Here is a 13,388-nt window from a genome sequence, read left to right as displayed (position 1 = left end):
GAAAGAAAATCTTGTTTCTACAAAAATCTTGCCAGATAAAAAAATGAAACGGAAGAAAAGAATGAAGGAAGAACATGAATGGAAGTAAGAAAAAGATACAAGGAAAGAAAGAAGAAGTAAAGGAAAATCTAAATCCCCCTATTCTCTTATTCATTATTGCTCGTTTCTTCCAGACTACTGATGGTTATTCAGGGGCAGATCCAGCTTTCGCCAAGGGGGGGGAGTTGATTTTTGTTTGTTTCTTTGAAGGGGTAGTCATGACAGTCACTTCTTATAAAACAAATAAATATATAGTCATCTCATAAGACCTATAGTGCAAGCGTGAAGCGCGAGCTATTCTGTTTATTTTTTTTAATTCAATATTCTTGGCAATCTTTGTGATCCTGAACAAGATGTCTATTGTAACTCAATAATTACTGCGAGCGCGAGCAGACATTTTTAATATACGTTCTGGCCTGATCGAAACAGAACCTATTAAGGACTGTTTGCAATTAGCCATGAAGACGATACATACTTCAACAATCAAATAATGCAAGCGCGAGCTGGAAAATTTTGACATTCCATCCTAAAAAATGGACACAAAGCACTTTTTGTAATCATGAACAGGATGGGTAAATAGCTAAAGCGCGATCGAATAAAAAAATTTAAACCTAAAAGCGGGACACTATATTCATGTGAACCATGAAAAGTATTGGTAATCGGGTATCTTCCTTCATTAATAATGCAAGCGCAAAAATAAAAGAAAAAATATATATTCTGATCTCAGTCTCAAACTAAAGTAATTTTTATGAACGTTTTGATAAAGAACAATCTGCGTATCTCAATAAACATGCATGCGTGTGTTTTAGATTTAGACTTAGAATCTTGGCATTCTAAATACATTTTTTTTTCATCATGAAAATCTATAATGCGAGCGCGAAGTGCGAGCTGAAAATATTTGATATTCCGATCTGAAAAGGGTCAATTTTGTGGATATGGATCGCACACAATAAATGATGGGAGCGTGAAGGGCGAGCTGATATTATTATTATTATTTTGACCCAGGACCAGGACATTTTAAGGATATTTTGTCATCATATGACAATGATGACTACAGGCTTTTCCTCTTTCTAAGCGCGAGATGAAACTTGTCGATATTCCAATTTAATCATTAGGAATCCACGAAAATGTTATCTTATTTATTAATCTAATAAGCCTAATGAGAGCGCGAAATTTGTTGATATTAAGACCGGGAAACTAAACATTTTGAGCCCTTTTGTAATTATTGTCATTATAATTATGATCAAATTTGTAAATTTGCAATTATAAACAGGGCATGGGTTAATATAACATTTAATGCGAGCGCAAATCGCTATCCGAAAATTTTTGATAAACCGAAATGAAAAGAGGTGTAACTCGCCAATCAAGATGTTGATACTCGGACTAGTGAAACGAACATTTTACAGAGCACTAAAAAAAACTCTATTGAAAATCAAACAAAGGAAAGCTTGATGTTCGAGCTGATATATGTTTTGTATATTGACTTCAAAACTTGAGATTTTAAGCCCTATACTAGCCTACTGAATAAAATATGTATCTCATCCAACATGGGTCGAAGCGCGAGCGAAAAATGTATAGTGACATGAAATATATATATATTTATAATTTTCCAAGTCACCTTGTTTTATTCACTCGTCTTCCTCTTCTTTTTTTGCTCGTATATTTTCTCCTCTCTTTTCCCTTTTTCTTTCTTTCTTTCTTTCTCTCTTTCCTTCTTTCTTTCTTTCTTTCTTTCTTTCTTTTTTTTTGCTCCGTCAATGGGGGTGGGGCGGCCCCACGCCCCCTAGATCCGCCTATGTAATTCGATGTATCTCTATCATAACCATATATCTATAACCTACATACTCATCAAATTGGCAATTGACGATGTGTCTTTGACAGACCGGATATGCAATTCCGTCGCTAGCTTCATTCACACGACACACGCCGCGCCCACAAAAGGTAGCGAGGAATGATGTCTGCTGGTAAATAGAATATACCAAAGATGCGGCGGTTATTACGAAATAGAATGATATTCATGGCATATTTTGTAGTTTCCTCAGGAAGTATACTATGGTTGGCATCAACATGCGGTATGTATCATAATCATTGGCAATGTAGATCTAAGACATGTCGTTTGGACTTTGTGAAGGTTGTCCCATATACTGAAATCGATGTAAGTAATAGCATAGAGTGATAGACCACTCATGGTTTCAAATCGTCTCGTGTGTGAAGGATTCATATGCACCTGGGGCCCGTTTCTCAACACCTGGACAAGTTAGTCATATCTTTATCCACCAACCACGGAGTTAGTTCCAATCTTACTAAACCCGTTTCTCGAAAGGCTTCCTAACTAAAATACCTTGATATCGATATTATCGGTTTATCCACTCCTAGTACCAATGAGTAGCTATGTGCGAATATGGGGCATCGCGAGCGCTGGTTTTGGTGGCACGGTTTTCGCGCGGGTTTTGCTACGAGTGGCATCGCCTCTGTCTGGGCGGCTCATTGAAAATGGGGTTTAATGCGCATGCGCACATAGTAGGTGCAATCTCGTGCCTTTTAACAGACAGCTGAAGATGTGCTCTTTCTCTACATATAAGTTTCAATGTGGATACTCGCCTGTAAATTGTGGATATCGGAGCTTGAAAGTTCATCAAATTTTTTGACGCGTAAATTTCGAAAAATTTTTATGGTAAGTAAAACAAGAATCTGATTAGGTATACAATTTGACTGGAAATATATTTGAATTATCAAAAAATCCAAACTTACGCGATTCTGACGTTGCGCAGTCCAGATATAAGAGATGCCAGCTACCCTTGTCACAGCCGGTCTCTCGGCAGTCGAGCTGCCCGATGCGCCTGCGGTTGGCAGGGCGATGCTACCCTTGTCACAGCCGGTCTCTCGGCAGTCAAGCTGCCCGATGCGCCTGCGGTTGGCAGGGTGATGGGAGCGGTCGATAGTGAGTCGTTCATGCTGGATTGAACTAGATCGTAAATTGCTTACTTGATGATTATGTTGTGCCTTTTTTGGGAAATCTCTGTCATTATACCGTAGATAATTATTCTGATATTGATTTTAATACATGCATTTGTCACAGAAAGATTTTATCATCCCAAGGTTATGTGACTCAAGTCAAGAGTCTAGGTGGTTGATTATCGTTTCATTTGGAAACTGGATTTGCTTTTGACAGTGGAATATCAATGTTGACTTTTCTAAAATTAAATTCATGGGTGGAAATCCCAGGGGGACACGTCCCCCTACCCAAAATAATAGGGGGACATGTAACAATAATACATTTTTTTTCTATCTTTTTTTCTTTTTTGGTCAAACTTTTTGGGGTTAAAATGACCTTACAACAGTTTGGGGATAAACTTTTTTTTTAACTTGTCAGAGTTGCCAGCATCCATAGGCGGCGAAAGCTGGGGGAAGTGTACCCCCCCCGCCCTTAATTTGAGGTGGGGGACGATTCCCCCCCCCACCTCAATTTTTTTTTTTGATAACCTTTTTTTTTCTTTTCTTTTTTTTTTTGCTTGTCAAATTTAGTTTTCTGCGTCCCCCTATAATTTTTGGTTGATAACCTTTGGTGTATTTTTTTCATTATCAAAATAATTTGGTGGTCCCCCCTAAAATTGTTGGCTTTCGCCGCCGATGCCAGCGTCCCCCTACCTTTGGGGCCAATTTCCGCCCATGATTAAAATGCAAAAAATTTGTTGTTTAATTTTTCACTCTCAGAGGAAATATTTCACTTCCACATGGCTCTATTGTCTATTTTTTTTCTATGTTATTCATTTTTTTCTATTTTATTATAATTATTTTTTTTTTCAAGAAGGGTGCAGGGGGGGGAGGTTGTGTTCATAAGTTGAAATGGGGATGGGATTTGTATAAGTTTTTGTGTCACTTTTGTTCTCTTGTTTTGAGTGTTGGAGCTTTGATGCCTGTTTTTGTTGCTGTTCAGAGCTTTATTTATGTGCAGTGATTTCACGCTAGAATATGAACTTATTTTTCATTAAAAAAGGAGTGCTCGAACATGGCCTTTGTTGTAATCATACATATCTAAGAAATACATATCTAAGAAATGCATATATTAAAGCTTAATTTTTATGTTTCCTTCTTGATACTTGAATTACATGCAATGCTACGTCTTTACACCCTCAGACTCTGCTGCTCATCCTTCCTAAAAAAAATTGTAATCGAATGCCCACGGTCTCCAAAATGAAAGCTACATTATCCATCTATAAACAAATTGTTGAAACAATAAAATACATAAAGAATTGGTGAAACAATCAAATACATCAGAAAAGCACACTTGTATTTTTATACCATACAAAGTACATGTACAAAAGGAATGATATTTTTCATTTGTAAAAAAAACGACCCCATACATACATGTACACAATACTAAAGTTGAAAAAGAGCTAATTGTAATTTATATCAGAAAAACAAAGAAATACATTAGAAATTACAAAAACAATACTTTAAACAAATTCATTTAGGAAATTATCTACATGATGCTGTTTTGATGCCAACTAAATTATATACAAATTATCTCTCATTATCACCTTTATTTGGCAAAAAAAGAGGCGAGTAATTGTAATTTGCATAATTAATTAGAATTAATTAAAAGAAATTATTTTACACATAATAAATTAATAAGAAGAAAAATTACCAAGTGAAATGATTACACATCAATTGAGTTTTCTTTCACCTTTCTATTGATACCTAAATTACTTCAAAGGGCTCAAAAACAAAGAAGTTAGAGCCCGTTGAAGACTTGGGTTCAAAATGGTCACAAAATGGTCACAAAAATCGGTTATGCACTCCATTGACTTTACATTAAGACAATGACCACAAATTTGGATAAATATGCGCGACTTAAACTGGAATAACTTTATAATTTCTTGATGAAAATTTGAGTTCTTGGTATCATTTGAAAGGTCTTTTTAAGGGCTTTCAAATGATACCAAATTCATTGAGATTTGAGGATTTTCATTTTTTTTGTCACATACCTACATTGAGGTCCAAACATTACATGTATGGACCTCATAGGCGACAACAGTGCTATTTTTGGGTTATTTTTTTTGTGGACTTAAATTTATTGTAATTTTCACAAAAGTACTAGCTAAATTTGAGACTTTTAATTTAATATTGATTTATTGAGATATAAACTTTAATGGAAATAACAAAAAATTGAAAGAAATGAAGGGGAACTTACATTTTGACGACTTTTTCCTGATTTTCTTGGCAGTTGCCCTTCACTTCTGACTCGCGATCGGACCTGATATGCAGATCACGTGATACGCGTTCTCGTCAGGTGATCGGTCGGTTATTCTTTTCGCCAGATGTTGATAATTATATATTTCATAACGCAGCGTTCATCGCAAATTTAGCTGAAAGAGATTGAAGTTGAACAGCGCAAGCTTTAATTTATTTCAGAAATAACGTTTGATTGCAAAAGTTTCGCCTCGGACATGTAGGATCATTTGGTCCCATATTGGCGTAACTACGGGGGGGCTTTGGGGGGCGGGGGTGTCCCTACCACTACCGTCCACAAGCCAGCAATTATCTTTTTTCTCTCTTTTTTTAACCAAAATGCTTCCCCCCCCCCAGAAAAAAAAAGAACCAGGGTTAAAGAGAAAGATAATTATGATAGAGGAACACAAAATACTTTATTTTTTCAGCTTTTACTGCATCGACTTATAATCAAATATTAAATGGGGCTTATAACATTTTTTTTAAAAGTCAATTAATAAAAATATTCCTCCTCGGGATTTGAGCTTTCATGAAATATCAATCTTTTTCATGATTACCGAAAATACTTTAAATGTCCAAAAAAAATTATCGGTGTATTAGCCGATACCCACTCCTAGTACCAATGAGGTCCAAACATTACATGTATGGACCTCATAGGCGACATCAGTGCTAAAATTGGGTTAGAGATTTATGTGGATCTAAATTTATTATAATTTCAACAAAAGTACTAGCTAAATTTGAGGCTTTTGTTGAAATTTTGCTTTAATGAGACATTTATGCTTGAATAAGTAACAAAAAATTGAAAGAAATGAAGGGGAACTTACATTTTGACGACTTTTTCCTGATTTTCTTGGCAGTTGTCCTTCACTTCTGACTCGCGATCGGGCCTGATATGCAGATCACGTATACGCGTTCTCGTCAGGTGATCGGTCGGTTATTCTTTTCGCCAGATGTTGATAATTATATATTTCATAACGCAGCGTTCATCGCAAATTTAGCTGAAAGAGATTGAAGTTGAACAGCGCAAGCTTTAATTTATTCAGAAATAACGTTTGATTGCACAAGTTTCGCCTCGGACATTTAGGATCATTTGGTCCCATATTGGCGTAACTACGGGGGGGGGGGGGTGTCCCTACCACCGTCCACACCGGGCGTCCACAAGCCAGCAATTATCTTTTTTCTCTCTTTTTTTAACCAAAATGCTTCCCCCCAGAAAAAAAAGAACCAGGGTTAAAGAGAAAGACAATTATGATAGAGGAACACAAAATACTTTATTTTTTCAGCTTTTAATGCATCGACTTATAATCAAATATTAAATGGGGCTTAGAACATTTTTTTAAAAAGTCAATTAATAAAAATATTCCGCTCTTCGGGATTTGAGCTTTCATGAAATATCAATCTTTTTCATGATTACCGAAAATACTTCAAATGTCAAAAAAAAAATTATCGGTGTATTAGCTGATACCTTGCGCCCGCCTTAATTATTTTAATGTTGAGATACTTTGCTTTGATTTAATGAATTCCTAAAAGCATTAATTCTCAGATCATTTGTCGCAATCGAATGATTCGATTGGTAAGCTAGTTGTATAATTATTATGATTCATGAATTGTTTAAAATGTGTCTCTCTATCAGTTTTGAATATTTAAAAAAATGTCAGCTCGTGCTTTTTGCTCGCAATATTTTGATTAGTAAGAAATTCTTGTGTATGCGAGTTTGATACATAAATAACTAGAGAGAGAGAGGGGGGGTGTCCCTCAGCTACTTGTCCTTGCTTATTCCATATTTTTTTATTATGCTCGTGTTGTGAGTATTTCAAAGTCTTTTCTTTTTCTCACCCTTTTTATTGTCTCGGAGCTTCCCTCTATTTCTTTGCTACGATGTATAGCCCATCTTACTTGTTTCATTTTTTTATGTTCTCATTTCATTGAAAACATAATTATTAAACTGACGTAGAAGACTTTACAACAAAATTTTGATATTGTTTTTTCTTGTTTGTTTGGCTTTCTTTTTTCTTCTCCTCAGTCCTTTTTCTAATTAGTTTCCCTTTCCTTATTTTATATTATTTCATTTCATGAGGCATCCGCCAACTTATATACAACAACAAACGTTAGAGGCGGATATCCAGTAAGGGGGCGTGGTGGTGTGCCCTCTAAAAAGAGGAAAATAGGAAGGAAAAAAAGCAGGAAGGAGAAAAAATAAGAAAAAAAGACGATGATGGCAATGATGATAATGATGATGAAAATTATCTTGGTGAAGATGATAGTGGTGGTGATGGTGGCGGTGATGATGATGATGATGATGATAATAATGATGGTGGTAGTGGTGATAAAGATGAGAATGAAGTTGGTGACGATGATATGATGATGATGTAATTTTGTCTTTAAAAAAATAATAGTGCAAAGGCGAAATCATTTAAAGTTTATTATGAAAATAGCAGAAAAAAATAATTTGAAAAATTGTACGTATGCGTATGGAAAATCCATCCCCCACCAAAAAAGAAAAAAAGTGAGATTTTGTTTTGTTATTTGTGACGGCGTAGGCCTATGCGAGCAGCTGTTTGATATAATTATGGTAAAAAAAGTAAATGAAATGCCAAGAAATACATGATAATGACTTTTATTGTACATTCAGTATATCAGTAGATAAATTCATACTCGTTCCAAAAAAGAAGAAAGTGGGTATATTATGGACCATTAAAAATGGGCAGTTGCTCTATATATTATATTACATAGAATATATAGAGCAACTGCTCGTGTGTAGCGGTAAGTTATTCACCTGATCTACATAATTCATGCGGCGCACGGCGCATGCGCAATGTTTAATAATTATTTTGCTGTGAATACAATGAATGTCATCAAAAACATAATCTCACAGATCAAATAGTGCCAGCTCGACGCGCAAAATGAGAAAAAAATATATATTTTCTGCCCTGATAATTTGATAACCCTAACCTAACCCAATTTCTAAGTATTTTTATCATAAACAGGATAACTATATACAATGATTGAAATTAACTTTATATTCTTTTGCGAACAAAATGAATATGAAAGACAGCTTTTTGATAAAGAACACAGTTTTAGAGTGTTAGAGCGCGATTTATACCTACAACCGCTAACATAGGCGGATCCAGGGGGCCGAGGGGCCCGGGCCCCCCTTTTGGCGGAGCAAAAAAAGAAAAAAAAGAAAGGAAAAAAGAAAAGGAAGGGAAAAGAGAGGAAAAAAGAAGAAAGGCAAACATAAGAGGAGGAACATGATTAAATGAAATAACATTAGGGGAAGACTCTGAAAATAATTTTTTTTAAAATCTATTTGTTAGGATAAAAAATTTTCGCTTGCGCTTGGCCGCTTATTGTCTTTTAGGGTATTTGCATATCTTGCTCAATATGGAGCTTGAAAAATCAAACTTTGAAGTCATTATACAAAACATATTTCAGCTGGGAAATTGAACTTTCATTATTTTGTTTCATTTACAAATTGATTTTTAAAAAGTGCTCTGTAAAAATGTCTGTGTTATCGTCTGAACATTATCATTTTCTGCTTGCGCTGCGCGCTCGCAAAATTTGAATTTTCAGGTACGTATTATTTTCCTGTATTCCATAAAGTTCTCAAAAAGTTCCCTATTCAGGTCAGATTGTTAAAACGTATCAGCTAGCGCCGCACGCTATAGCATTTTGATTAGTCGGTTATGTATATCCCAATATTAATTCTAAATCAAACTAATTTGATGACAGTTTATCAAAAAATTCGACTCGCGATTTCTGCTCGCATTGATAGATATATAATGCCTCTTATGCATAATTACAAAGTGCTTTAAATGTCCAGTTTTCAGGCCATAATATTAACACATTTCGCGCTCCCATGCGAGAGAAATAGGAAGATGGTCATCATTTTCATATGATGACATGATGCCCTCATAGCATGTTCCGGTCCTATGTAAAAACTCAAAGTAATAAAAATAAAATACATCAGCTCTTTTTGAACTGTGATCCATCACAATTCACAATTTTCCCACAAAGTGTTTGCATTACAGAGCTTAAATTCACCCTTTGTTATATCATATATTTTTAGCTCGCGCTTTGCGCTCTCTTTATTGATTTTCATGATAAGAAAGTTACTTAGAATACCCAAATTCTAGGTCGAAATCTAAAACACACGTTAATTCAGATACGCAGATTGTTCTCTATTTAAATCATTATCCAGTTTCAGATCACAATATCAAAAAGTGTCTGCTCGCGGATAAATAACTTATCCTTTTCATGATAAAACATGAATAGTGCGTCCAGAATTTTTCCCCATAATTTTGTTTACCCATCACATTTCTCCCTATTTTCTCCTCCCTTTTATTTTCCATTAATTTTTCTTTCGTTCACTTTTTTTTCTGTCCTCTTTTCCCATAATTTATTTTACCCATCACATTTCTCCCTATTTTCTCTTCCCTTTTATTTTCCATTAATTTTTCTTTCGTTCACTTTTTTTCTGTCGCCTTTTCCCTTCTAAGTTCTATTTTTTTCTCGTCTCACCGCTTTTCCTCATCCCCAGCCCTCGATCGACGCCCGTGCAGATTCGCAAACAATATCAAGAGTATGTCTACTTGCAAGGGTGGAAATCTCTCCCCAAAGGTAGGGGGACCAGGGGCTGGAAAATTTGACAAGCAAAAAACAAACAAAAAAAAGAAGGTTTATCACCCTCTAAAGAAGGTCATCTTGACCAAAAGAAATTTGACAAGCAAACAAGCAAAAAAAAGGGGGCATGCCAAAAGTAAGATCGTCTCTTCCAAAATACATTTCGATTTTGAACGAAATGACCAAAAATAGTAGGGGGACATTTCATAATGTGCCCCCTACTATTTTGGGTGAGGGGACATGTCCCCCGGCCCTGGGGTTTGCGCCCATGTGGGTGGGGGTGTTGCGCCTCCCTATCGGGATCATATCACAGCGAGTATACACTCTTCCATATGGAAGAGTGTTTACTCGCTGAGATTTCGATCTCACACATATAAAAAAATAGAACAGCTACGCCTTGAACACAGGCCAAAATGCCTAACGATTTCTCTGCGGCATTAACAACTCTCGTAAAGGGCGCTCCATTTATAAATAAAGTTGCATGAACAGCTCTCTATGGCGACAAAATTTAACGCGGAATTGTAGCCAGCAGCGTGGGAAATTGGCAGAAAATTCAAGAAGAGAACCGGTGAGTACCGATTTAACAGTATTCATGTATTAATTAATATTTATTTAATCATAAGAATAATTTTTTTTTACGGAAAGAAAGCTTAGTTCTAAGCTAGGGCGGCCCAAATGCGCGTGAGTGGAGTCCCAGTTTCTTAACACGGGTAAGTATTGCGGTGTCGCCTAGAGTGGCCGATACCTTGCGCCCGCCTTAATTATTTTAATGTTGAGATACTTTGCTTTAATTTAATGAATTCCTAAAAACATTAATTCTCAGATCATTTGTCGCAATCGAATGATTCGATTGGTAAGCTAATTGTATAATTATTATGATTCATGAATTGTTTAAAATGTGTCTATCAGTTTTGAATATTTAAAAAAATGTTAGCTCGTGCTTTTTGCTCGCAATATTTTGATTAGTAAGAAATTCTTGTGTATGCGAGTTTGATACATAAATAACTAGAGAGAGAGGGGGGGTCCCTCAGCTACTTGTCCTTGCTTATTCCATATTTTTTTATTATGCTCGTGTTGTGAGTATTTCAAAGTCTTTTCTTTTTCTCACCCTTTTTATTGTCTCGGAGCTTCCCTCTATTTCTTTGCTACGATGTATAGCCCATCTTACTTGTTTCAATTTTTTTATGTTCTCATTTCATTGAAAACATAATTAAACTGACGTAGAAGACTTTACAACAAAATTTTGATATTGTTTTTTCTTGTTTGTTTGGCTTTCTTTTTTCTTCTCCTCAGTCCTTTTTTTTCTTCTTAGTTTCCCTTTCCTTATTTTATCTTATTTCATTTCATGAGGCATCCGCCAACTTATATACAACAACAAACGTATTTAGAGGCGGATATCCAGAGAGGGGGCATGGTGGTGTGCCCCTCTAAAATAGAGGAAAATAGGAAGCAAAAAAAGCAGGAAGGAGAAAAAATAAGAAAAAAAAAGACGATGATGGCAATGATGATGATGATGATGAAAATTATCTTGGTGAAGATGATAGTGGTGGTGATGGTGGCGGTGATGATGATGATGATAATGATGGTGGTAGTGGTGATAAAGATGAGAATGAAGTTGGTGACGATGATATGATGATGATGACTAGATGTAATTTTGTTATTTTGTCTTAAAAAAAATAATAGTGCAAAGGCGAAATCATTTAAAGTTTATTATGAAAATAGCAGAAAAAAATAATTTGAAAAATTGTACGTATGCGTATGGAAAATCCATCCCCCACCAAAAAAGAAAAAAAAGTGAGATTTTGTTTTGTTATTTGTGACGGCGTAGGCCTATGCGAGCAGCTACTGTATGTGATATAATTATGGTAAAAAAAGTAAATGAAATGCCAAGAAATACATGATAATGACTTTTATTGTACATTCAGTATATCAGTAGATAAATTCATACTCGTTCCAAAAAAGAAAAAAGTGGGTATATTATGGACCATTAAAAATGGGCAGTTGCTCTATATATTATATTCCCGGGGGGGCCACTTCCATTCACGAGTGGATACCATGCGCGACCATGGGGTCTCGAAAAGCACCCTAAACACGTAATTTCCATATTCTGAAAATGCACCCCTTAACAAGTATTGGCGTGCGAAAACCTACCCTTAACAAGTATTGGAAACAAAACGATACTCTTGGCAAATATTCCCTGAAATGAACCCCTAAACAAGTAAAGGAATGTTTTATTGTTACAGGTCCTTCGGTCGTCGGCTTTACCTTATTTGGTTTAGTATGACCCCACCTTCTACACCTCGCGCAAATCAGACTCTAAACACGAAGTGTTGGCGCAAAAAGGACATCCTTTACAAAACATTTTAATTTTGTTTTATCATCCCGCAAATTTGACCCTAAACACGTAATTTTCCTAGCAAAATAGATACCCTTTTTTCATTATTTTTGTGTTTTTGACACCCTTATCACGTTACGTACGTTACGTGCCCTATCGTGAAAAAGACATCCTTTTTACGTGTTTTTTTGGTCGCGCATGGTATCCACTCCTCAATGTAAGTGGCCCCCCGGGATTATATTACATAGAATATATAGAGCAACTGCTCGTGTGTAGCGGTAAGTTATTCACCTGATCTACATAATTCATGCGGCGCACGGCGCGTGCGCAATGTTTAATAATTATTGATGTGAATACAATGAATGTCATCAAAAACATAATCTCACAGATCAAATAATGCCAGCTCGACGCGCAAAATCAGAAAAAAAATATATTTTCTGCCCTGATAATTTGATAACCCTAACCTAACCCAATTTCTAAGTATTTTTATCATAAACAGGATAACTATAGACAATGATTGAAATTAACTTTATATTCTTTTGCGAACAAAATGAATATGAAGGACAGCATTTTGATAAAGAACACAGTTTTAGAGCGTGATTTATACCTACAACCGCTAACATAGGCGGATCCAGGGGGGCCGAGGGGCCCGGGCCCCCCTATTGGCGGAGCAAAAAAAGAAAAAAAAGAAAGGAAAAAAGAAAAGGAAGGGAAAAGAGAGGAGAAAAGAAGAAAGGCAAACGTAAGAGGAGAAACATGATTTAATGAAATAACATTAGGGGAAGACTTTGAAAATATTTTTTTTTTTAATCTATTTGTTAGGATACAGAATTTTCGCTCGCGCTTCGCGCCTTTTTGTCTTTTAGGGTATTTGCATATATCTTGCTCAATATGGAGCTTGAAATATCAAACTTTGAAGTCAATATACAAAACATATTTCAGCTGGGAAATTGAACTTTCATTATTGTGTTTCATTTACAAATTGATTTTAAAAAGTGCTCTGTAAAAATGTCTGTGTTATGGTCTGAACATTATCATTTTCTGCTTGCGCTGCGCGCTCGCAAAATTTGAATTTCCAGGTACCTATTATTTTCCTGTATTCCATAAAGTTCTCAAAAAGTTCCCTATTCAGGTCAGATTGTTAAAACGTATCAGCTAG

The 13,388-nt window shown here is 35.6% G+C and overlaps 1 protein-coding gene across 1 annotated transcript in view; it reads left to right on the top strand.

Moving 5' to 3' along the window:
• Positions 1 to 1,974: 1,974 nt before the first annotated feature.
• Positions 1,975 to 13,388, top strand: part of LOC121419019 (galactosylgalactosylxylosylprotein 3-beta-glucuronosyltransferase 3-like) — a 28,696-nt gene continuing 17,282 nt past the window's right edge. Inside the window, exon 1 of the mRNA XM_041613279.1 lies at positions 1,975 to 2,111. Coding sequence (XP_041469213.1) covers positions 2,024 to 2,111 — 88 coding nt within the window. The 5' untranslated portion in view covers positions 1,975 to 2,023. The remainder of the gene's footprint in view (positions 2,112 to 13,388) is intronic.

The sequence above is a fragment of the Lytechinus variegatus genome, chromosome 7, assembly GCF_018143015.1.
Source record: "Lytechinus variegatus isolate NC3 chromosome 7, Lvar_3.0, whole genome shotgun sequence".
NCBI classification, from domain to species: Eukaryota; Metazoa; Echinodermata; class Echinoidea; order Temnopleuroida; family Toxopneustidae; genus Lytechinus; species Lytechinus variegatus.
The sequence above is the reverse complement of the archived record's forward strand: the minus strand, read 5'-3'. Positions and strand labels throughout refer to the sequence as shown.